This window comes from Staurois parvus, unplaced genomic scaffold, assembly GCF_062004578.1.
Source record: "Staurois parvus isolate SC_StPar_1 unplaced genomic scaffold, SC_StPar_1.0 ptg001329l, whole genome shotgun sequence".
NCBI lineage: Eukaryota > Metazoa > Chordata > Amphibia > Anura > Ranidae > Staurois > Staurois parvus.
Genome location: NW_028319125.1, coordinates 277,731 through 302,238, shown reverse-complemented (window position 1 = coordinate 302,238; position 24,508 = coordinate 277,731). Strand labels below are relative to the sequence as shown.

Genomic DNA, 24,508 nt, shown 5'->3' with positions numbered 1-24,508 from the left:
CATCACGATCAGAACTGTACTAGTGTCCCCAAAAACGCAGTTTTGTGTTTACCAAATACACGTAGTGCAATATGTTTTGGTCTAAATTTATAAATAAATTTGATTTTGTTGGAAAATATAAAAAAAAATTTATTTTCAGTATTTTTTTCATTTATATAGAAAAAAGTAATCAAATACCTTCAAAAGAAAGCTCTAGTTGCGTGGAAAGAAATTATATAAATTTAATTTGGGTATAGTGTTGCATGACTGAGCAATTACCAGTTAAAGTAGCGTAGTGCTGAATAGCAATAAAAAGTGTCCTGGTCATGAAGGGGGTATAGCCTTCTGGAGGTCAGTAAAATTAAAGGCATAGGGTGCAGAGGGATTATACCATCTGTCAGCTTCTATTAGTGTCCGTGACTCCGGTATGGAGATCCTCCCTCTAATTGTCGTGTTTACAGTTATCATCGAAAGTGATCGTTTAAGTAAACCCGCCACCTTGGGTTGTCCCCGGGACAGTATCTGAAGGGAAATATTCCGATGGGAACACTAGTTCTGGTAACAATGAAGACAGCCAGGGATTTCCTCACTTTGAAGGGCTTTCCTCTCACTTTTGTTTAGGCTACAGGGCAGGAAGTGAGAGGAAATCTCCCGAATTGGACACAGATGGCAAAAAAAACCTGGCAGGAGTAATAACCCTCCTTTACTTTATCCAAAATGGAAAGAAAAAAGTTTTGCCTTTAATTCTAAGTCAACACAGCTGTGTCCCGGGTCATTCCCTGTCTCACAGTAAACAAAGGAGCAGGATGCGGGGGATGGCAGTGCCCTGATATGGATACATGCCCATATTTAGTCAATGTCAGTACCCTACATTTAGCCAATGACATTGATTTAAATATGTGAATGTGACCATATAAGGGAACGGACATCATTGGCATCCCTACCCCCTTTGTTTACATTTGTCGTGAGGCGGGGAATGACCTGACCCACAAGTGGTTGGACTTAACCACCTCCGGACGGTGGCAGTGCAGTGTCTCGTGTTTATAAACGGCCTCCCTGCACTCTGCTTGTGCGCGCTCCCTGGGAGCGCGCAGCACTGGGATCCGATGCCCGCTGTGTCCTCCAGACACAGTGAAACACCGATCGTCGGACGGGACCTCTGTACGAGGTCCTGATCATGTGAACACTGATTGGCCAATCAGTGATCACATGCAAAGTAGTAAGCAAGATGTCGCTTCTGACATTATTGCTTACTACATGTGAAATCTGTGAATGATCACAGAGGTCACATGGTACAAGGCTATTCACAACAGCCTTGTACCATGTGACAAGCTGTGACCAATCGCAGCTCACTCAGTAGTTTTCAATGGCTGCAAGAATGCAGATAGAGAGAAAGAGAAATGATTGCTTTTACATCCTATATGGGTGTAAAAGCAATCAGTGTAAAAAAAAAAAAAAAAAAAAAAAGCTTCATCACCCCCCACAAGTAGTACAGTGTCACCATGGTGACACTGTACTGCTAGGGTGACAGTATGTAAAAAAAAAAAAAAAAGAAATGTAAAAAAAAGTTTAAAAATTAGAATTTTTGGTTATAAACTAATTTGGCTTTTTTTTTTTTTTTTTTTACTAAAAAGATAACGGAATAAATTTTGGCCAAGATTTATGATGAAATATTATTTATTTGCAAAATTTTATAAGAAAAACACTTTTTTAAAATTTTTTGGACTTTTTCATTTACATAGCAAAAAAAATAAAAATCCCAGCGGTGAATAAATACCACCAAAATAAAGCTTTATCTGTCTCAAAACAAATGGTAAAAAATTCATATGGGTACAGTGTTGCATGACCGCGCAATTGTCATTCAAAGTGTGATAGCGCTGAAAGCTGAAAATTGCACTGGACAGGAAGGGGGTAAAAGTGTCCGGACAGGAAGTGGTTAAAAAGAGTGCAAAGTGGAAGTTCAGGTGGTGATGAGGTCAGAGGACCCCTAAGCTCATCTCTAATAAGGAGCAACAATGACAGCCATAGACTACATGTATTCACATTCTACCTGTTTGTTCTTATGGATAATATCAGTCAATGCTAATGTATGTCTGTCTGCTGTAGGCTGCAGCTCCTCTTATGTCACCGTGTACAGTGAATATGGAATCGACGTGTTTGATGTTCACACCATGGAATGGGTACAGACCATCGGGCTAAGGAGGGTGAGTTCAATGTGGATTACTTTGGCCTAAGTCTTCCTAGTATCCCTCCTGTGTATTTTCTCTCCTGATTTTTTTGTGTTTGACAGATCAAGCCATTAAACTTGGAAGGTTCTCTGAACCTGCTGAATTCCGAGCCAGCCCGCCTCCTGTATTTGAAGAGTGTATATTCAGGTTTGTTGTGTTTCACTACATATCCCCTCATAAATAACATGGTTACCTTTGAATGACTTTCCTATTTTAAGGGCTGCCTGCTAACAAAAAGATAAGTATGTCAATTCTTGTGAAAAGTACCCTCCTTTTTTTTTTTTTTTCTTTTTTTTTTTCTTTTCCTTTTTTTTATCTTTTCCTTTTTTTTCTTTGTTTTTCTTCTTTTTTTTTTTTGCACAGTTTAGTTGACACCTATATTGACATTTGCCACTTATTATTATTATACAGTATTTATAAAGCGCCAACAGTTCGCTCAGCGCTGTACATTACAAAGGGGGACAGAACATGTGACAGAACAATACCAATACAATGCAAAACATGAGGGGATCGAGGGCCCTGCTCTTTCGAGCTTACAATCTAGGAGGGAGGGGATGGTGGCATAGGAGGAGATAGCGGTGGGGGATGGAGTGGTAGGAAGAGTGGAGGAGGTTGGCAAGTTAGCAAGGGGTGGGGTAGGCTTCCCTGAAGAAGTGGGTTTTCAGGGTGCGCCTAAAGGAGAGGAGAGTAGGTGATAATCTGATGGGTTGGGGCAGGGAGTTCCAGAGGATGGGTGACACCCTGGAGAAGTCCTGGAGGCGGGCATGGGAGGAGGAGACCAGGGAACTAGAGAGAAGGAGGTCTTGTGAGGAGCGGAGTGTGCGTGTTGGGCGGTACTTGGATATTAGGTCGGTGATGTAGTTCGGGGCAGTATGGTGGACAGCTTTGTACGTCAGTGTTAGGATTTTGAATTTGATCCGTTGCGCAATCTAAAGCTATTTTCCTTTTTTCTTTGTTTTATATTTTTTTTTAAGACTATGGAAGATTCCGTGTGCGAGGTTTTACTGATTTCTATCCTCACTGCTTTTTTTTTTTTGCACAGCTTAGTTGACACCTAGATTGACATTTGCCACTTATATCTAAAGCTAGTTTCCTTTTTTCTTTGTTTTATATTTTTTTTTAAGACTAAGGAAGATTCCCTGTTGGGGTTTTATTGATTTCTATCCTCACTGTTTTTTTGTTTTTTTTTTATTTTATTTTTGCACAGCTTAAGCAGGCCATAGATTTGTAAAAAGTCTCTTGATTTTTCTTCTGATAAGCGAAAAATCGGACGGCCGTACAGCCAATCAGAACACCATTTAGAACGAAAATCGGCGTATAAATCCTCTGTAATTGTCACCTCTACAGGAAATGATGTTGTGTTTTGGGTGGAAATGCTGTCGTTTGGTGACCTTTTTGTCCCTCCCTCTTTTCGTAATCTGCCGGCAAGACATCAGCAACGTTTCGTTCCTACAAATTTTCTTCATTTATTGTATTAAAATGCCCAAATTAACCCGCAAAAAAAACTGGCCCTTGTAGCGCTTTCTGTGTTAGCACTGGAGGAGAAGGAAAAACAACAAAAAAAGAAAGCAAGGAAGAGCAGAGTATGGTGCAAAGACTGGCTTCTGAAATTCGTTTACTAAGAAACTTCCAGGTCATCGCACATGCGCATTAATTTGTCGTTTAGAAAATCGGGGGATAGTGCCATGAATGGGAAGAAATTAAGTCGTTTTCGAAATATTTTCTCGCTCCAACGATATTCGAGAAGACAAAAAAATACGAAAATCCGCAGATAAAATTGCCCATACACGAACAGATTATCCGCGGACTTTAAAGGCGTCCGAAAAATCGCAGGATTTTTCGCAAGTCTATGGCCGCCTTTAGTTGACACCTAGATTGACATTTGCCTCTTATATCTAAAGCTAGTTTCCTTTTTTCTTTGTTTTATATTTTATTAAGACTAACGAAGATTCCATGTGGGGGGTTTTACCGATTTCTATCCTCACTGCTTTTTTTTTGTTTTTTGTTTTTTGCACAGCTTAGTTGACATCTAGACTGACATTTGCCACTTATATCTAAAGCTAGTTTCCTTTTTTAATTTGTTTTTATGTTTTTTTTAAGACTATGGAAGATTCCCTGGGGGGGGTTACTGATTTCTATCCTCACTGCTTTTTTTTTTTTTTTTATGTCCTTTGTATAGCTTAGTTGACACCTAGACTGACCTTTTGCCTCTTATATCTAAAGCTAGTTTCCTTTTGTCTTTGTTTTATATTTTTTTAAAACTAAGGAAGATTCTGTGTGGGGGGGTTTTACTGATTTCCATCCTCACTGCTTTTTTTTTTTTTTTTGCATAGCTTAGTTGACACCTAGATTGACATTTGCCACTTTCATCTAAAGTTAGTTTCCTTTTTTTCTTTGTTTTTATATTTTTTTTAAGACTAGGGAAGATTCCCTGGGGGGGGGGGGGGTTTACTGATTTCTATCCTCACTGCTTTTTATTTTTTTTATTTTTTTTGTGCTTTGCACAGCTTAGTTGACACCTAGACTAACCTTTGCCACTTACAGTCATGGCCGAAATTGTTGGCACCCTTGATATTTCTCCAGGAAATCATGTATTTCTCACGAAACGTATTGCATTAACACATGTTTTGCTATACACATGTTTATTCCCTTTGTGTGTATTGGGACAAAACAAAAAAAGGGAGGAAAGAAAGCAAATTCGACATAATGTCACACAAACCTCCAAAAATGGGCTGGACAAAAGTATTGGCACCCTTTCACAACTGCGGATAAATAAGAATGTTACAAGCATGTGATGCTCCTGTAAACTCACCTGGGGCAAGTAACAGGTGTGGGCAATATAGAAATCACACCTGAAAGCAGATAAAAAGGAGAGACGTTCACTTAACCTTTGCATTGTGTGTCTGTCTGTGCCACACTAAGCATGGACAACAGAAAGAGGAGACGAGAACTGTCTGAGGACCTGAGAACCAAAATTGTGGCAAAATATCAACAATCTCAAGGTTACAAGTCCATCTCCAGAGAACTAGATTTGCCTTTGTCCACAGTGCGCAACATTATCAAGAAGTTTGCAACCCATGGCACTGTAGCTAATCTCCCTGGTCGTGGACGGATGAGGAAAATTGATGAAAGATTGCAACGCAGAATAGTCCGGATGGTGGATAAGCAGCCCCAAACATGTTCCAAAGACATTCAAGCTGTCCTGCAGGCTCAGGGAGCATCAGTGTCACCGCGAACTATCCGTCGACATTTAAATGAAATGAAACGCTATGGCAGGAGACCCAGGAGGACCCCACTGCTGACACAGAGACATAAAAAAGCAAGACTACAGTTTGCCAAAATGTACTTGAGTAAGCCAAAAGCCTTCTGGGAAAACGTCTTGTGGACAGATGAGACCAAGATAGAGCTTTTCGGTAAAGCACATCATTCTACTGTTTACCGAAAACGGAATGAGGCCTACAAAGAACAAAACACAGTACCTACGGTAAAATATGGTGGAGGTTCAATGATGTTTTGGGGTTGTTTTGCTGCCTCTGGCACTGGGTGCCTTGACTGTGTGCAAGGCATCATGAAATCTGAGGATTACCAAAGGATTTTGGGTCGCACTGTAGGGCCCAGTGTCAGAAAGCTGGGTTTGCGTCCAAGATCCTGGGTCTTCCAGCAGGACAATGACCCCAAACATACGTCAAAAAGCACTCAGAAATGGATGGCAAAGAAGCGCTGGAGAGTTCTGAAGTGGCCAGCAATGAGCCCAGATCTAAATCCCATTGAACACCTGTGGAGAGATCTTAAAATTGCTGTTGGGAAAAGGTGTCCTTCCAATAAGAGAGACCTGGAGCTGTTTGCAAAGGAAGAGTGGTCCAAAATTCCGGGTGAGAGGTGTCAGAAGCTTATTGATGGTTATAGGAAGCGACTGATTTCAGTTATGTTTTCCAAAGGGTGTGCAACCAAATATTAAGTTAAGGGTGCCAATACTTTTGTCCAGCCCATTTTTGGGGTTTTGTGTGACATTATGTCATATTTGCTTTTCTGCCTCTGTTTTATATTTGTTCCAATACATACAAAGGGAATAAACATGTGTATAGCAAAACATGTGTTAATGCAATACCTTTTTTGTGTGAAATACTTGATTTTCAGGAAAAATATCAAGGGTGCCAACAATTTCGGCCATGACTGTATATCTAAAGCTAGTTTCCTTTTTTCTTTGTTTTATATTTTTTTAAGACTAAGGAAGATTCCCTGTGGGGGTTTTTTACTGTTTTCTATCCTCGCTGTCAGTATTTGATTTATGGAAACCTAAATCCACCCCAAACTGATAATTTATTTGTATCCCTGGCAAGTAAGAGACCACTGGCATTTGTGCTTCCTTGGCTTTCTTGCAGTTTCGTTATTTCTGTTTCCTCCTCTGGCGGTCTTTCTCTGCTCATTCATTGGGTGACACAGTGGGACCTGTTGGGTATAGCCTCGCCCCCCACCCCCCCGTAGAAGATTGTATACCAAATAAGGATGAAACTTGCATGGTGTAGAAAGGCTACGTTTAATTTTAGGGCAGTGATGTCAGAGGGCGCAAATCCCAATTTCTCTGCTGTGTACTCAGTTTTATTTTTTATTAAATTCTGTGCAGCATAGAGCACCGTTCCCTTCTTTATTACCATGCGGCAATGCTGTATAAGCATTTACTAAGCTTAGAGGGATAGAGATGAGTTTTATTATAAAATTAGCAACTCGGGTTCAACGGGACAAATATGTTCGTATACCATGTGATCGGGTCTCAGTTTTGCATTGGGCCACTGTGGCTTTGTGTTTCCATGTGGTAAGATTTGTAAACTGCCCCTGGGGTCCGTGATTTACTGATATTGCTTGTAAAACAATGTGTTGTTCTCGCCCATTTACTAAGCTTTCTCTTTCAGAAGGAGCCAGTCTTACTGTGCCAGAGACCTCCGACAACAGCAAGAAGCAGATGGTTAGGACCAGGAGTAAGAGGAGATTTGTCTTCAAAGTGCCCGAAGAGGAGAGGTTACTGCAACGCAGGTACAGTTATTGGGAATTTTTGGGACATTTTAGTCTGTGGATAATATGCACATTTTTAAAGTTGAGCTTGAGAAAAAAAAAGCCCCATAATATGAATAATTAAATAAGTAGCTAACGTTTGCTACAATACTCATTCAGTCCAGAGCTGTTCCTTGCAGTATCTCTTTTCCGCCACTAGATGCCCCAAGCCTTCCAGGTTAATGACGCCCAGCTTTGTTCGGCCTACATGCTCTGAACCTAGGCTGTCATGGACCAGTCATCTCACAGCCTGGGCTCAAAGTACTGCTGCACTGGGCTGAGCTCAAGTGTCATTACCTATGCCATTCGTTGTGCCGAAGAAGAGGAAAGATCTAGTCAGAAGATCCTTGGAGGTTGGGTTGAGGTTTCTTGCATATAATATATATTATTTTTTTTTCTTTAAACCTGAACCCCATTTTATACTTTTATACTACATCATAAGAACCCCACTATCATAAGAACCCCACCCCTTCGCTAGCCGGAAATGGTTTCCTTGTGCTGCCCTGATTTAGATTTACCATATTATTATGGCGTGACTTCATGGCCCAGCTCTACTGACTGCACTGACTACTAAGACTGCCCAAGGTAAGGGCACTCTCGCTGGACAGACAGACAGTGGGTGGTGGAGCTAAGCCATAAAGTCAATGGTAATCAGGCCCAGTGACAAAGTGAAACTAAATCAGAGAGGGGCACAGAAGACACTTTTCTGACTAATAAAGTCACTAGCAGGGACATATACTTTAATGTCTTATTAAGACCTCCATAAAATAATAATGTAATACCTTACATCATTATTGTTTCTGGACCCTTTTTGTATGCAGTCTTTGCAACATAATGTCCCATTGAAAGTTTGGGTTAGGTTTCACTTATTGTGGTTATGTTGCCTTGTCTCCCTGGAGGCCCAGCATATCCCTCTAACGTGCACTCCTGGCTAGGACTGCATCTTACCATGCTGCTTAGTGCCACCTTCAGGTGCTGTGCTTGGAGGATAAATACGCTCCACTGCCATGCACGGGGGACACATACACTCTGATGTTGTGTTCAGGAAACACGTGCATTACAGGCGGCACTCTTTTACTGTGTTCAGGGGACACAGTAGGGGGGAGTGTAACAGAACCGACCCAGTCTGCGCTTGGGTACCTCCATTATAATACTGCTTCCCCGTCCGAACACCGACCAGACACACCACAGCCGACCAAACAAGACTAGACGACACCAGTCTGTCTAAACATGGAACTCCTTATTTGAAACTTGAACTGGCTTTTTATACACTCAAGTCCCCTAATGCATAATGACACAGGGAGGGGCAATCTACACTTAGCAACAAGAGACACACAGGTATTCAAACTTCATACCAGCAGACAGTCCATCAGGAGGGAGGGCTGCTGGAGACACCCCCCACTATGCTAATACACATAAACACATACATCCCATAATAGTTTGCTCCCAAGCAAGACACACAATAGAACAATGGGATGCAACCACATGGCATTAAACAATCAACAACCCCCCACCCCAATATTAGGACAGATAACCTTGTACCACTAACAGGCACAGGGTGACTTACACATAATAGGGATATGGGGAGCTAAGACAGGGGTCTCCCCACCTCTCTAAAGTATGCTGGGTTCCATGGGCCCCCCACGCAAAGTGACTCCCGTCACAGGGAGTGTTGTGGATCCCGAAACATGTTGACTGTTTTATGTGATTAAAAGCAACTTGTACACTTTCACATTTTGGTTTGATACCCTTTTCTGTAAATTATACTTTGAGTTACTTCCAGGTACTTTTTTGGCAAACTTCCTTGCATTTGAATCAATATTGAAATCCCAGTGCCTCCTAAACTTTTCTTTTTGACATGCGCATTATGGGCAATGCTCTGGTACTGTTCTCAGGGGACACGTCCATTATTAGCAGCACACAAGGAATCAAGCGACGTGTAGGCCAATACATTAAATCTCTGATGTGCTTTGTGCGCACTTTCTGACCAGATGGGGAAGCCCTGCAGAGAGGGACACAGCACAGAGAACATCAAAATAGCTAAAGTAAGACTTTGGGGGCAGAATAAAGGAAAATAACACTCTACTAACTACTAGTTGCATGGAGCTTAAACAGAACTACACTGCATCTGAGCACCACAAACCAAAAGCGCAGCTTAAATCATTTTTAGTATTCAGAGCTAACTCACCCATTCATCCATGTCTCCATGCTTTATTTTGCTGAGAAATTATTTTGAAAATCACTCCTCTAACATTTCTGACAGTGGCCATCTTGAATAAGGGCAAGATGATTTGTGTAGCATTTACTTCCTGGAATCCCTCTGCCCTTAGCTCAGACATGAGGGTGTGCTTAACTGAGAAAACCCTCCCCCTAACCCTCCCAAGACTGCTGAGATGTATGACATAATTTGCCTAGGCCTGGAAATCAGCAAGTAACTGAAGAAATTTGTATTATTTATTTTTTATGTATTACATGTACTTATATAGCGCTGTCAATTTACGCAGCGCTTTACATATATATTGTACATTCACATCAGTCCCTAACCCTCAAGGGGTGTACAATCTAAGGTCCCTAACTCACATTCATACATACACACGCTAGGGCCAATTTAGACAGGAGCCAATTCACCTACCAGAGTGTCTTTAGAGTGTGGGAGGAAACCGAAGTACCCAGAGGAAACCCACGCAGGCACAGGGAGAACATGCAAGCTCCAGGCAGGTGGTGCCGTGGTTAGGATTTGAACCGACAGCCCTAGTTCTGCTATTTGTGGACATTGTGGAGACTTCCTGTCCCATAGACACAACAAGAAGTGGGGAAATTTCTTTGATTGGAAGTTTTCCCCTTAGTGGTATTGCGAAAGAGGCTAGCCCATGAAACACGTCAGCCATTTTGGATGTCCATCAGTCTCATCACCATTCAGAAACGTGCGAATAGGACAGAGCGGTCTCATATGATGTGCTTATATTCATGTACTTTTGTGAGTAGAATACCTTCTTTTAAATTTAACAAACATACTTAGGTAATGCACAAGCCGGTGCGCCCTCTGTTTTGTTTTTCTCTAGTAGTACTTTTGGACTCCCCGGTTCTTTGAGGGCAGCAAGGTGTGCATATTCCAAGACACTCATTGTGTGATCCCTATGACATAGAGTCCATCCCTAAGCGCAGGAGTATTTGGGTTTTCCACTTTCACATCGGTGCCGTGGTTGGGATTTGAACCGACAACTCTGCCAGGCGGAAGTGCAAACCATTTAGTCACTGTGCTGCCTCCAGGGAGACAATGTAAAAAAAGGTTTAACGCAACTAAATATGATATACTTTCCCACGTATTTACTAATGCTAGTTTACTAATTATTTACTAATTACCCCCTCCCTCCTAGATTGTAAGCTCGTAAGAGTAGGGCCCTCTTACCCCTCGTACATTGTTTGTTGTTGTTGTACTGTGCCATGTATTGTCCCCCCTATTGTACAGCGCTGAGCAAACCCTTTGGCGCTATATAAACTCGTAGTAATAATAATAATAATAATGCTAGCAGCATAGGAATTAAAAATAGTCAATGTTGACTTAGATCCTAATTAAAAGGTGTGCGCTAGTAACAAACTTATACAAAGGTGTATATCATCATCCAAAAAACATTTAGTGTTTTAAATAAATAATTATAGTGTCCAAACAAAAATTAGTGTCCAAAATATATATATATATATATCTTCAGTGACTTGAACCAATTGTGAAAAATCCACCACCAAAGGAGATTAAATGAAACCACCAGAGCTAATGACTGGTCAGATTATAAACCAGCAACAGCGCTTGTGCTCTGGGAGCAATGAACCCGATGTCCAAATAGATATGGTGATGTTTCAGACACTTCCAGATAATAATAATCACAGACAAACAACTTTGCAGCCCAAGCTCTTATGATGAACTTCTCCACTCTTTCTCATACCTCCATGAGAGCATGCAGTACACTCAGGGACAAAAAAGAGAACATAATGGTGCAATACGTTTTTTTCATTTATCTCTTTAATAAAAAAGGTATAAGGAAACTCACAAACAAGGTGTCCAACAGACAGCAGCTTCAATCGCAAAAAAAGGTGAGATACAGTTAACGCTCACCGCAGATCTCTCCCATACAGCACAGAACAGCAAGGCTCTCTAACGTCCAAATCGAGTAGGCCACACCCAACCGGTTTCGTCACACCGACGTCATCAAGGGGCGGTACTGCGTCGGTGTGACGAAACCAGCCATTAGCTCTGGTGAGTTCATTTAATCTCCTTTGGTGGTGGATTTTTCACAATTGGTTCAAGTCACTGAAGATATATATATTTTTTTTTTTTTGGACACTAATTTATGTTTGGACACTATAATTATTTATTTAAAACACTAAATGTTTTTTGGATGATGATATACACCTTTGTATAAGTTTGTTACTAGCGCATACCTTTTAATTAGGATTATTGTTGCCAAAATTTATTTTGGGTGGGATATGCTGCTGACACTTTGATGGTTTTTGTAAGTGGCGCTTTTTTCTTTTTTAATTTAGTAATGTTGACTTAGAGAGTGAAGTTCCACTTTAACATAAAAAGCAATGTTGTTCTGGGATATCTTAGGTATTTGTTTATGGTAACACTCCATTGTTTTGGGACTGTCACCAACTGTCTTTTTCTATTGCAGGGAAATGCTCAGAGATCCTGAATTAAGGTCAAAGATGATCTCAAACCCAACCAATTTCAACCACGTGGCTCACATGGGACCAGGAGATGGGATGCAAGTTCTCATGGACCTGCCTCTGGTAACGTGAAGTTTTGTTCTGTCTGTATGTCGAATGCTGCATTCCATTCTATTCAGTGTCTTGATGATGGCTCGTTTTCTTGTTTCCTGAAAATGTAACAGAGAGAATTTCCTCCCCTGTCATCCTCTCGCCACTCTCTTCTGATCTCACCTCCTGCAAACTTTGAGCACGTCTATCACATGAGCTCTGTCTCTGCCACCATCTTCCTCCAGAACGAACGCAACTCCCTGACTTCTTCCTCTTCCTGTCCCTCATCCACCTCCTTACCGAGGGTAGGAGTAACCACTCCGAGTGGGACCGCAGCGGTGTACGATTTTTGCCCCTTTTGTAACGCTGTAATCTCTGCTAACCCCCAAGCTTGACTGCAATGCTCTTATTTTACAAACTACTTAAAACTGCATAACACTTTCGCAACACGCTTGTGTATCTGAGTGATGGCCTATTGCCTGTGTTTCTTCTATTAATCGGGCAAGACACAGCTTTATCTGATTTTCCAGCTTTAATCACTTTTATGTCTTTGTGTTGGCTTTTTTTTTTTTTGACCATTATTTCTTTGTTTTAAACATCAATGAACATTATTATTATTATGGCGATATTGGACACTGTAGGTATTGTAGACAGGGGTCTCCAAGCTTTTAAGTACGAAAGGCATTTCAAATATTTTCAAATTTTTTGCCGGACAAAAAAAAAACTGTTTTATAAATGAATTAATGATTTAAATTTAAACTATATATAAACTCTCAACTTGTAAAACAACCCATACAGTTCAAAATAGAAATAAAAGGTAAAACATTTGTATATAGATATTAAAAAAAAAAATCAGGCAACAAAAACACTCTTTTTTTTTTTTTTTTATAAATGATCACATAGCCTCTGTTCTCAGCTGCATGGAGAGGTTGAGGAGGAGAAACAGTAGCACGCTATTCTTCCCAGTGAATGGCTGTGTGGGGGAAGTTGTGTCAGGACAAGTCTGACTATTGGAGAAGAGCTGGCTAAGTTCCCAGCACACCTAGAAAACTGACCGCACAGTGCTGTCATATGTAGTGTGGTTAGTTTTTGATAGGAAAGCAGAGAGACTGGCAGGATCACCAGGGATTTTACACAAAGGAAGCAATACAAAGGGACAACAGGCACAGACCAGGAATATGAAATGTTGAGGTAACATATTCTTTAAATGAATGAATGTTTTACTTGAAGCTTTTTTGTAATCAATATGATATGATTCAGAAAACCAGAGGTAACTTCTGTAAAACAAAGCAAAAAAATTCCAAATAATTTGAGGCATTAATAAAGGTCGAACAAAAATTCCTTCAGTCGGCCCTTTTCACATCAGAATCCCCTTTTAATCCCCTTTGCATTAAGGTGCACATGAAAGGGCAACGCACATCACAAACAAACAACATTTTCCCCGTACGTTTACCAGCTAGCCTGCAAACAAACCAAATTAGCCCAGTCTAACAATTCATGTTAAAACAGGGTTTCATTTGCAAATGTATGTGGAAGCCCCAGTGCCTACATCTGGTACACCCCTCTTTAAAGCGGAGCTCCACCCAAAAGGGGAAGTTTCGCTGTAAGGACTGCTCCCCCCACTCCCCATTAAGGATTGGCACCTTTTGGGGGGTGGGGCGGGTACCCGAATTTGACAGGTACCTGCTCCCACTTCCGGTCTGATCACCTAGGCGATTGGAAGTGAAAGGTGTCCTCCCTCTCTCTTTTTTGGGACACGTGACAGGTCCCAGAAGACTACAGGACCACTCGTGCATGCGCCCACACTGAAGATGCCGGCCTCCTGGAATACAGGACGGCTGGTGAAACGGGCTGTGGGAGACACACTGCGGGACCGACAGGTAAGTGGCTGGTTTTTTTTTTAAAAGTCAGCAGCTACAGTTTATGTAGCTGCTGACTTTTATTTTTTGACTGGGTGAGTGGAACTCCACTTTAAAGGCACAGTGACAAATTGGATGCCAATCAAGAGCACAATGGAAGCTGAAGGCATCCATTGTGTCCCCACACGAAATCCGTAAACAAGCTATACAAAAAGATGGCAACTATCTCAGTTTTCCCCATCAGAATTTCCCCGTTACATCAGAGTTCTCCTTATGTCAGAATTCACAGCAGAGCCCCATTAAAATCAGGGTCCCCCTCAGAACGGACACTGTGCACATCAGCTGCAGGCCGGATAAAATGTTCAGTTTGGAGACCTCTGTTGTAGAGCATTGTACAGGGCTCTGTAATAGATTAATTCTGATTATATTTGAGAATTATGCTACAGAGCTGGTCTCAGAAGCATTATTACACTAAAAGACTGGTGAACTATATTAGGTCTTCTATAATGATGTTGGTCTTGTGAGCGGCATTGCATGGCTTTTTAGTGGTATTGTGGATTTCTATATTGGAGTATTTTATTGAATATTTTGGTCTTTATCGTGATAAAGGACTTGGTATCATCATGCTCCTTTAGAGCATTAAGTTGTTTCTTCAAGGAAACAGAGGCTTCACCTTTTTATTTTATGGAAAACTTGGAGAAGTCTGATTAGTAGCTACTCCACTGTTTGTTCTCATTTCCAAATTTGATGAATCAGACCATTGGTGATTGTGAAGTGCATGCAGCAGTGTTCTTCAGCGTTTAGAACCTTTGAGTCTGTTTGTTGGTATGAAACGTTAGTGGTCTTATGTGTTTCTGCAAGAGAGCGACTTTTGAAAGGAGAATCTGGGGCAAAGCTAGTCTTGAGTAGTCCAAAGTCACCAGAAAATAAATTTCTATGATGCACTAGCCAATTGATAGTCACTGTATGTGCAGAATTAATTTCTAGACCAGTTTGAATGTTAGTTTTAGTCACTAGAATGGAATTTTCAGATGTGTAAAGATTTTGGGACACATTGGATATATGAACAACATTGTATGATTCTTGAGCAGACTTTCTTGCTATCATGAATCTCTACAACAGAATATGACCAGCCATGCTGATTTCTTCATTGTAGTTATTTGTGTTTCTGGAACTTGATGCTTTATTATGTGATCAGTAAATATTTGTGTAATAAAGTTCAACTCCGGATATCGTATAATAAAGTTCTACTCCAGCCTACACTTCACAGGTTAATTGCTCATTTTGTCCAGGGGGAAGAGGAGAGAGCTGTATACTCACCCGATCCTCTGCTCCACCAGTAAATAGTGCTTCCCCACAATCCAACAGTGGACTATTCCTGACATCCTCATGTCCAAAGAAGGCCTATGGCCATGATGACATCAGGAACTTTCCAACACAAGATCACATGACCATGGGGGACCAGTCTTGTGCAGGGAGGATCAGAGGATTAAGTAAGTATATCTGTTCTCCGATCCCCTAGACCAGGGGTCCCCAAACTTTACAAAGGGCCAGTTTACTGTCCTTCAGACATTAGGGGGCCCAGATTGTGGCCAGTGGGGGTAGAAAATGTCCCAAGCCCAACATCAGTGAGCCACAGGGTTGGTAGTCAGTTGCACAGTGCCTGTGGTCAGTAGGAGGAGGAATAGTGGCTCATCATTGGTATTACTGGGAGGAACAGTACACCATCATTGGTATCAGTGGAAGAAATAGCACCTTATTGTTGGTGTCAGTGGGAGGAATAGTGCCACACCATTGATATCAGTGGGGAGGAATAGTGCCCCATCATTGGTGTCAGGGGGAGGAATAGTGCCCCATCATTGGTATCAGTGGGGAGGAATAGTGCCCCATCATTGGTATCAGTGGGGAGGAATAGTGCCTCATCATTGGTATCAGTGGGGAGGAATAGTGCCCCATCATTGGTGTCAGTGGGAGGCATAGTGCCTCATCATTGGTATCAGTGGGATGAATAGTGCCTCATCATTGGTGTCAGTGGGAGGCATAGTGCCCCATCATTGGTATCAGTGGGAGGAATAGTGCCTCATCATTGGTTTCAGTGGGAGGAATAGTGCCTCATCATTGGTTTCAGTGGGAGGAATAGTGCCCCATCATTGGTATTAGTGGAAGGAATAGTGCCCCATCATTGGTATCAGTGTGAGGAATAGTACCCCATCATTGGTATCAGTGGGAGGAATAGTACCCCATCATTGGTATCAGTGGGAGGAATAGTACCCCATCATTGGTATCAGTGGGAGGAATAGTGCCCCATCATTGGTGTCAGTGGGAGGAATAGTGCTCCATCATTGGTATCAGTGGAAGGAATAGTGCCCCATCATTGGTATCAGTGGTAGGAATAGTGCCCCATCATTGGTGTCAGTGGGAGGCATAGTGCCCTATCATTGGTATTAGTGGGAGGAATAGTACCCCATCATTGGTATCAGTGGGAGGAATAGTACCCCATCATTGGTATCAGTGGGAGGAATAGTGCCCCATCATTGGTATCAGTGGGAGAAATAGTGCCCCATTATTGATATCAATGGGAGGAATGATGTCCCAATATTAGTGTCAGTGGCAGGATTTATGCCCCACTGTTGGTGTCGGTGGAAGGAATAGTGCCTCATATTGGTGGGAGGACTATTACCCCAAGGGCCAGATAAAGGTTAGCAAAGGGCCGCATCCGGCCCTCGGGCAACAGTTTGGAGACCACTACCCTAGACAAAAACAAACAGTTAACCTGTGCAATACAGGCACAGCCCAACTGTGTGGGATTTTTTTTGTGTCTGCATTTTGGGCATTAAGGCAATATTGAATGTTTGTAGAACAGTGCAGGTTTTCTGGTGATCTAGCATATCATGCATGTCAGGTTCCAGAGCAGTGTAGGTGACATACTGATTTACTTTTTTCTTTTTTTTTTTAAGTGCATTAAATCTTAAGCTTTAAACTATACATTGTTTTGATGTTCCCAACTACATACTCATTTTTCCTTGTCAGTGCTATAAGAGGTCTATATCTGTTCCATACAGAGTGTAGTTCCATCATCCCAGGAGGAAAATACGCGGGAGAGGACTCGCCCACCTTCCACCAATCTGGCCCGACAGCAGCAGCTGAGGAGCAGATCCTATATCTCATGGCCGTCTTCAGGTAACTTTTTATGTCATTCACATATACTGTATTATCCAAGCATACAATAGGTTGGGACTGGGCAAGCTGCGTGGCTCCAGCTCCCAAGGAAATGAAACAGCTGGGAGAACTTGCAGCCAGTAAGAAAGCAGAAAGATTAAAACAAATGGATGTTGTAGCGTTTGTTGGGTTAATTTAAAGCTTTTGTTAAATGGAGTAGCTGGAGAATGTGACGGGTTACAATATCCTGTAGCCAATATGATAGTCTATTTTTAAGGGCCTTGGAGGATTTGTTTGCAATGATTTTGCAGCCACTTATTTATAAAAGTATATTTAAAGGGACGTGAACTTTGGAACCTGTGCCCGAAAAAGGCATGAAACGTGGGAAGGACTAGTCACCCTCTGTAGGCTTTCCTGATATTTTCTCTATTGCTTTTTATACTGTTTTTTGTTAATTTTGCATCTGTGAGTGCAGCTATCTATGTAGAAGCAAAACTTTGCTTCCTCATGTCAGAGCTGCCCCTCTGATGACTTTTGGATCTCCAAACTTTCTAAGCATAGGGCCAGTTTACTGTCCTTCAAACTTTAGGGGGGCTGGACTCACCCAGGCTGGCTCTTTTCCAGTCTTTAAGTTCCTGGCGCCAGCATGTTTACTAAGGGAAGCCAGCTGTGACTTGAGCTGTGCTTTGTGAATGGTCCACAGCCTTCTGGGACCTGGGACATGTCATAGACTGCTGCAGGCAAAAGAGGAGGTGGCGGAAAAGTGATACTTCCCCTTTTGGGTGAAGTTCTGCTTTAAGGAGGTTGGACGCTATGAAAGACCTGCTTCTCCCCTTTGGTTGGACGCTATGAAAGACCTGCTTCTCCCCTTTGGTTGGACGCTATGAAAGACTTGCTTCTCCCCTTTGGTTGGACGCTATGAAAGACCTGCTTCTCCCTTTGGTTGGACGCTATGAAAGACTTGCTTCTCCCCTTTGGTTGGACGCTATGAAAGACCTGCTTCTCCCTTTGGTTGGACGCTATGAAAGACCGGCTTCTCCCCTTGGTTGGACGCTATGAAAGGCCTGCTTCTCCCCTTTGGTTGGACGCTATGAAAGACCTGCTTCTCCCCTTTGGTTGGACGCTATGAAAGACCTGCTTCTCCCCTTGGTTGGACGCTATGAAAGACCTGCTTCTCCCCTTTGGTTGGATGCTATGATAGACCTGCTTCTCCCCTTTGGTTGGATGCTATGAAAGACCTGCTTCTCCCCTTTGGTTGGACGCTATGAAAGACCTGCTTCTCCCCTTTGGTTGGACGCTATGAAAGACCTGCTTCTCCCCTTGGTTGGACGCTATGAAAGGCCTGCTTCTCCCCTTTGGTTGGACGCTATGAAAGACCTGCTTATCCCCTTTGGTTGGACGCTATGAAAGACCTGCTTATCCCCTTTGGTTGGACGCTATGAAAGACCTTCTTCTCCCCTTTGGTTGGACGCTATGAAAGACCTGCTTCTCCCCTTGGTTGGACGCTATGAAAGACCTGCTTCTCCCCTTTGGTTGGATGCTATGAAAGACCTGCTTCTCCCCTTTGGTTGGACGCTATGAAAGACCTGCTTCTCCCCTTTGGTTGGACGCTATGAAAGACCTGCTTCTCCTCTTTGGTTGGACACTAGGAAAGACCTGCTTCTCCCCTTTGGTTGGACACTAGGAAAGACCTGCTTCTCCCCTTTGGTTGGACACTATGAAAGAAAGAACTCCAGTACACAGTTTACACCTGTGAAGTGGTCAACAAAATCACATCTTCACAGAGAAAAAAAGAAAGTGAAGCTCAGTCAGTTTCTGTCATCTTTGTAAATAGGCTGCATAATATCTCAGCTCAGCAGCTGCATGTCTAGGCCAGGAAAACCTGCAGTAACTAATGTGCCGCAAATCTTATTTTATCTTTAGGTGGCGGAGATTCATCGCGGAGTATATCAGACGCAGATCAAGATCTGGAAAGAGAGGTAAAGAAAACCTGCTTATTCTATGTACCATTATAAGGATCTGGTGCTCGCCTTCATGACTAATACATTTACTTTACACTCCTTCCTTTTTTACCCAAAACCCAAAAACAGTCCACAGATTAGGAGGAAAGATGAGAGCAAAGCATAATGCCTTTCTTCTCATTTAAAGTTTATCTAAACCCCAGAATTTCAGCATACCAGCCCTTCGATGTGGTGACTGCATTAGTTTTCTCTTTTCAGTCTGTTGTCCTAGGAGAGGAAGTGTGTAAGAACTACAGAACACCTCTCCTCATTCATAGGATAGGTATTCTTTAAAAAAAAAAAAAAAATGGGCAGGATTTTTTTTCACTTATGGTAAAATTATAACAAAACATCAGGGTTTATTTTAAAGCCCACTTGACCTTTCAGTTTAGATTGATTCCAGGCGCATCACAAAAAAAGGTGTGTAAAGGCTTCCAGATTCTCTTTAAAAACTAGCCATAGCTTGAGAAGAAAAGCCTGTCCCCTGCCAGCATGCTACAAAGTTGGAACTCTTGCTCTGTGTGTGAAAACGGTTGTCCAACACGCCTCCCAGATCTAGAACTCCAGTCAGCAGGGAACATGATCTGATTGCTAAGCATTAGGTTGGACTCAGCAGGGGGTGTGTCAAACCACTACTTCCATACTGACAGCAAGGTGCCTGGAGAATGTTGGCAGAGGACATGCGTTTGTACTCAGGCTGTGGCTGCTTTACAGAGAAAACAAACAGTAATACTTTGTACACCTTTTATTTTGATGCACATAGAATGCATTTAGATGATTTAAACTGAAGGTTCAATTTGGCTTTAAGGGCTCGTTCACACTTGACTAATTTTCCAACTCTTGCCAAACGCCCCTATAGCGTTTGACAAGCGTTGGTCCGGCGTTTGCGGAGCATTTTTAACGCTTCGCAAATGCCGCATGCACGGTTGTTAGGCATTTGCCAAGCATTAACAATGCCCCACAAACACCTATAATGAAGTGTGAATGGTGTTAATGCTCCGCAACCGCGTCGCATCCGCACCGCAAACACTGGCCGGGCGTTTACGGAGGGGCACCATAGACTTGAATAGGAGGCTTCAACTCCTCCTGACTCAACCAGAGGCGTCCGTTTTGCCGCGACGCTAACGCTCCCATTTGAACAGCACCATGTGCTGCAATGTGCAGAATTTTCCCAGGCGTTTGGGAAATGGTAAAAACGCTTCCCAAACACCTGTCTGCCGCCTGCTAACAAGGCTAGTGTGAACGTAGCCTAACACTCCAAATGGAAACCACAAAGAGAAGTTTGTTAAAGCGATAGTAAACTCTTTGCTTATTTAAAGAAAAAAAAAACACATGCGCCCTGGGGTAGTTTAAGCCAGCCTTTCTCAACCAGGGTGTCTTGAAGTTTGTTCAGGGGTGCCTTGGCAAAATGTCTAAAAATTGCCCACAATTTGTATTCAAGCCAGCAGGTGGAACAAGCCTGCCTTTTAGTTAGCCACAGGTTTTCATTGTGCACCATTACGACCTTCTAGCCACCGGCGTCCTGACAACCAATGACATCATCAGTTGATAAGGAGGATGTCAGCTACCTGCACAGCATCCTAGTATTACCCTTCCCTGTCCTTCTCCATCAGTGCTGGGGTCACATTAGCTCAGTGATGGAGTAAAACTGAGAGAGAAGAGAAACACTGGAATACTAGTCAGTACGGGCGTGCAAAAGTGTATTTGCTTTGGAAGAATAAATCACCTCTAATGTTGGGTGTCCTACATGTGTGGATGTTGCTGCTTTATATAAAACTATTAGAATTGTTTTTCACCCTTTAGAATGGGGCGCGCTTTTAAAATTTTGGACAGTCTTGATGCTCCCCATTTTAGAATGGGGTGTCGCAAGACTATATATAACTTTAACCACTTCCCGTCTGGCCGCTGTATATAAAGAGCCGGACAGTGGCAGTCTAGGGGCAGGTTGCTGTTCATGAACGGCGCCCGCCATTTTGGATTGTGTGTGCTCCCTGAGAGCGCGCGGCACCCTGATCGATGCCCGCTGTGTCCTCCTGAGACAGCGGAACACCGATCGCTGTACGGGACCTCTGTGTGAGGTCCCGATCATGTGATCACTGATTGGCCAATCAGTGATCACATGAATAGGTGTAAACAAGATGTCACTTCTGACATTGCTTACTATGTGTGAAATTTGTGAATGATCACAGAGATCACATGGTACAAGGCTATTCACAACAGCCTTGTACCATGTGACAAGCTGTGACCAATCACAGCTCACACAGTATTTCTCAATGGCTGCAAGAATGCAGCCAGAGAGAAGGAGAAATGATTGCTTTTACAGCCTTTATGGGTGTAAAAGCAATCGGTGTAAAAAAAAAAAAAAAAAAAAAAAAAAATCTTCATCACCCCCCACAAGTAGTACAGTGTCACCATGCTGACACTGTACTGTTTTGTGACAGTATGTTAAAAAAAAAACATAATATAATAAAAATGTTTAAAAAATGATAATCTTTGGTTATAAACTAATTTGGGTTATTTTTTTTACTAAAAAGATAACTGAATAAATTTTGGCCAAGCTTTATGAAGAAAGATTGATTATTTGCAAAATTTTATTAAAAAAAACAAACACTTTTTTTCAAAATTTTTGGACTTTTTCGTTTATATAGCAAACAAAAATAAAAATCCCAGCGGTGAATAAATACCTCCAAAATAAAATTTTATCTATCTCAAAAAAATGCTAAAAAATTCATATGGGTACAGTGTTGCATGACCGCTCAGTTGTCATTCAAAGTGCGACAACAGTGAAAGCTGAAAATTGGCCTGGACAGGAAGGGGGTGAAAGTGTTCGGACATGAAGTGGTTAAAGGATGCCTTGGGACTGTCCATAATCGTAAAGGGTGTCTTGACTGAAAAAAGGTTGAGAAACTCTGGTTTTAGCCATAATGTGCTACTATACGCTGCATACTAACACATTATGGCAGACTTATCTTAACACAAAGCCTTCCAGTGGTGCGTTGTCACCACTGACAGGACTTCCATCTTCACCCAATTTTCCTTCCAGGTTGGCTGACCATGGCCATTTGAATGGCCGAGCTGCGATTATGTCACCGCCATGGCAGAGATCTCTGAAAGGGACAGCATGCCGTCCCTTCGGAAAACCGTGCTCATGCGCTGGTGACGCCGCTGGCTGTTTCCAGTAAGTTTAGAAGATACTGTACCTACAGGAAAGTTTTATTATAGGCTTACCTGTCGGTACAAAAGCAGAGTTTACTACCACTTTAAGGTGTATATAACCATTAATTGGATTTTCTGTCTTCTACCCCACAGCCGGATTCAGATTCCACAAAGCATTCCACTCCATCCAACAGCTCCAACCCAAGCGGCCCACCAAGCCCCAACTCCCCGCATAGGAACCAGCTGACGCTAGATGGCCTGGACCAGTCGGCCTGCGACGCATAGCACACGATCTCTCCCTCCGCACCGAGACGTGAGCTTGTACACCGTTTCCACACGATAGTGCCAAGACGTGTTGCACAAAGTCTAAAAACCCCATTATTGTAGATATCTTTAACGTTAAAAAGAAAAAAAAAGGGTTTAATATATGTGATCAAGCTTTTATATGCAAAATTAGTTTGTTTCTAATTAGCCGTTTCGCTCTTTTGTGTCACACTACAAGAGACATCATAATAGGATGTTATGAGTTTTTTTTTTGTTTTCGTTTTTACAATTTCACCCTTTTGTGGCCTTTTGCAACTTGTGGCTACGCCACTGTTCCACCACGCTAAGCTGGAACGCCCGTGTCCTAGCCAGAGGCGGCAAAAGGCTTCCATTTTGTATGATGCTGCTAGTTTCTGGGACAAAAGAATAAAACAGGAAACACATAAAGCTGCTGCCAGAATTATTACATGGTATCAGTCATGAAAAGTTTCATTAGGATAAAAGGAAATGTTTTTAAACTCAATACTTAGCTAGGAATTTTTTTTTTTATTTTTAAATATAGGAATGTATAGCTGGACTAGCTGTGATGTACAACAAACAGTGTTATATAGATCGATTATAACACAACCTGGGCTCCACGAGGCTGGTTTTGCTTTCTCTTGGCCAGCTGCATGCAGAACTGATAAGCTAGTGAATTTGTATGTCTCTGAGGATACATCAAGGCCCATGTCACACTAGCAATCCTGTTGCTAGAGGCAGCTCTGGAGTTAAAATTCTGGAGTGCAGGACTCCAAACCTAAAGAAGAACTCTCACCTTATAAACAAATTCCTTAATTTGTCCTTCAGGGTCCAAAGTCCTTGTAGCACTTTGTTTTTTTTTTTGTTTTTTTTAATAGGTGTTTTCGTAGATCCAGAGCATAGTTGACAGCAGGCCCCCTCACCACCACCGTTTACTATAGACCATCTATGCTGATCTGTAGTAAACTAATCGACATAGCTTGTCTCAGGAGCAGACATTTACCTGAGTACAGCGCTATCACGAGGAAAGCACAGGGAGGAGGGGGTGCGTCAGAGCAACTGCCCGGAGAACATCCAGAGTTGCCCTTACAGCAGAGGGGGCAGAAACAAGCGAGCTTGGTCTGATTGCCACATCAGGAATGCACAGCCAACAGTCATACAGAGGGAGGGACTGTGCCAGCGCTTTTCTCTGTTTCCCAGTGGAACACATGCAGAGAACTGTTGGCAGCAATAGGAATGCCCACAAATTGGGCATCTGACAGGGGAGCAGCTGACAGGCAGTAAAGGGAGAAAAAAACCAAGCGGTTTATTACACCATTGTTCAAAATGTCAAAGTTCAGGTATTTTAACATGAATCTGTAGGCCAGAATTTAATTTTTTTAAAGAAGGTTCTTAATAAATAAAATATGGAATGTGGCAGCTCTCTATTGCCTGGTGGGGTCACCGGATAATTCAATTTGTATGGAGTGAAAGGATGAGAGTGGCAAAGTGTAGGGACTGGTCCAGATATAAATTTCTATTTGTTGTGACGGGATCTTTTTAAGAGTTGTCAGCCAACACGTTTCTGGATTTGTGCGCAAATCCCCCTTCATCAAGGTTTAGCATTATTGTGCGATCTGTGTGTGTGGTTACTCTTGAATTCAGTGGGATAAAAATTTATATTTGGAGCAATTCCTATGGCTTGAAGAGGCCTGAGCCTACTCGTTGTCTAACGATGAGAGGAAGTTTCTAACTTGCTCCCTTGCTGACGGAAACTCTGAAGAATCTGGCTTGTCAGATGAACAACAATGGAGTGACACCTCCTTGGTTTGGCCAGTGAAGGAGCATTGCCATAGGGGAAATTGGATGTTATCCTGTAGCCATCCTGACACTGGCAGGTTGCTAGTGTGACACAGGCCATACCCAAGTCACTTGTGCCCCCTCTTCTCCCAAAACTGACACATTCTTTCAGCTTGAATCTCTAATTCTATTTAATTGTTTAATGCTGAGGGGCAGGGTGACACCATCATTGGCTAACGACTGAAGTAGTTTTTACAGAAAC

General features: G+C 42.3%; 1 protein-coding gene across 7 annotated transcripts in view; it reads left to right on the top strand.

Moving 5' to 3' along the window:
* Positions 1-23,883, top strand: part of CDC42BPB (CDC42 binding protein kinase beta) — a 219,580-nt gene extending 195,697 nt beyond the window's left edge. For 2 of the 7 annotated variants that reach the window (XM_089661351.1, XM_089661349.1), the window contains 8 exons: positions 2,086-2,183; positions 2,270-2,354; positions 7,118-7,238; positions 11,927-12,044; positions 12,146-12,316; positions 16,933-17,050; positions 18,953-19,008; positions 22,339-23,883. In XM_089661351.1, coding sequence (XP_089517477.1) covers positions 2,086-2,183; positions 2,270-2,354; positions 7,118-7,238; positions 11,927-12,044; positions 12,146-12,316; positions 16,933-17,050; positions 18,953-19,008; positions 22,339-22,470 — 899 coding nt within the window. In that variant the 3' untranslated portion in view covers positions 22,471-23,883. The remainder of the gene's footprint in view (positions 1-2,085; positions 2,184-2,269; positions 2,355-7,117; positions 7,239-11,926; positions 12,045-12,145; positions 12,317-16,932; positions 17,051-18,952; positions 19,009-22,338) is intronic. The other 5 variants (XM_089661355.1, XM_089661353.1, XM_089661354.1 and 2 more) reach the window with 3 other exon arrangements.
* Positions 23,884-24,508: the final 625 nt, after the last annotated feature.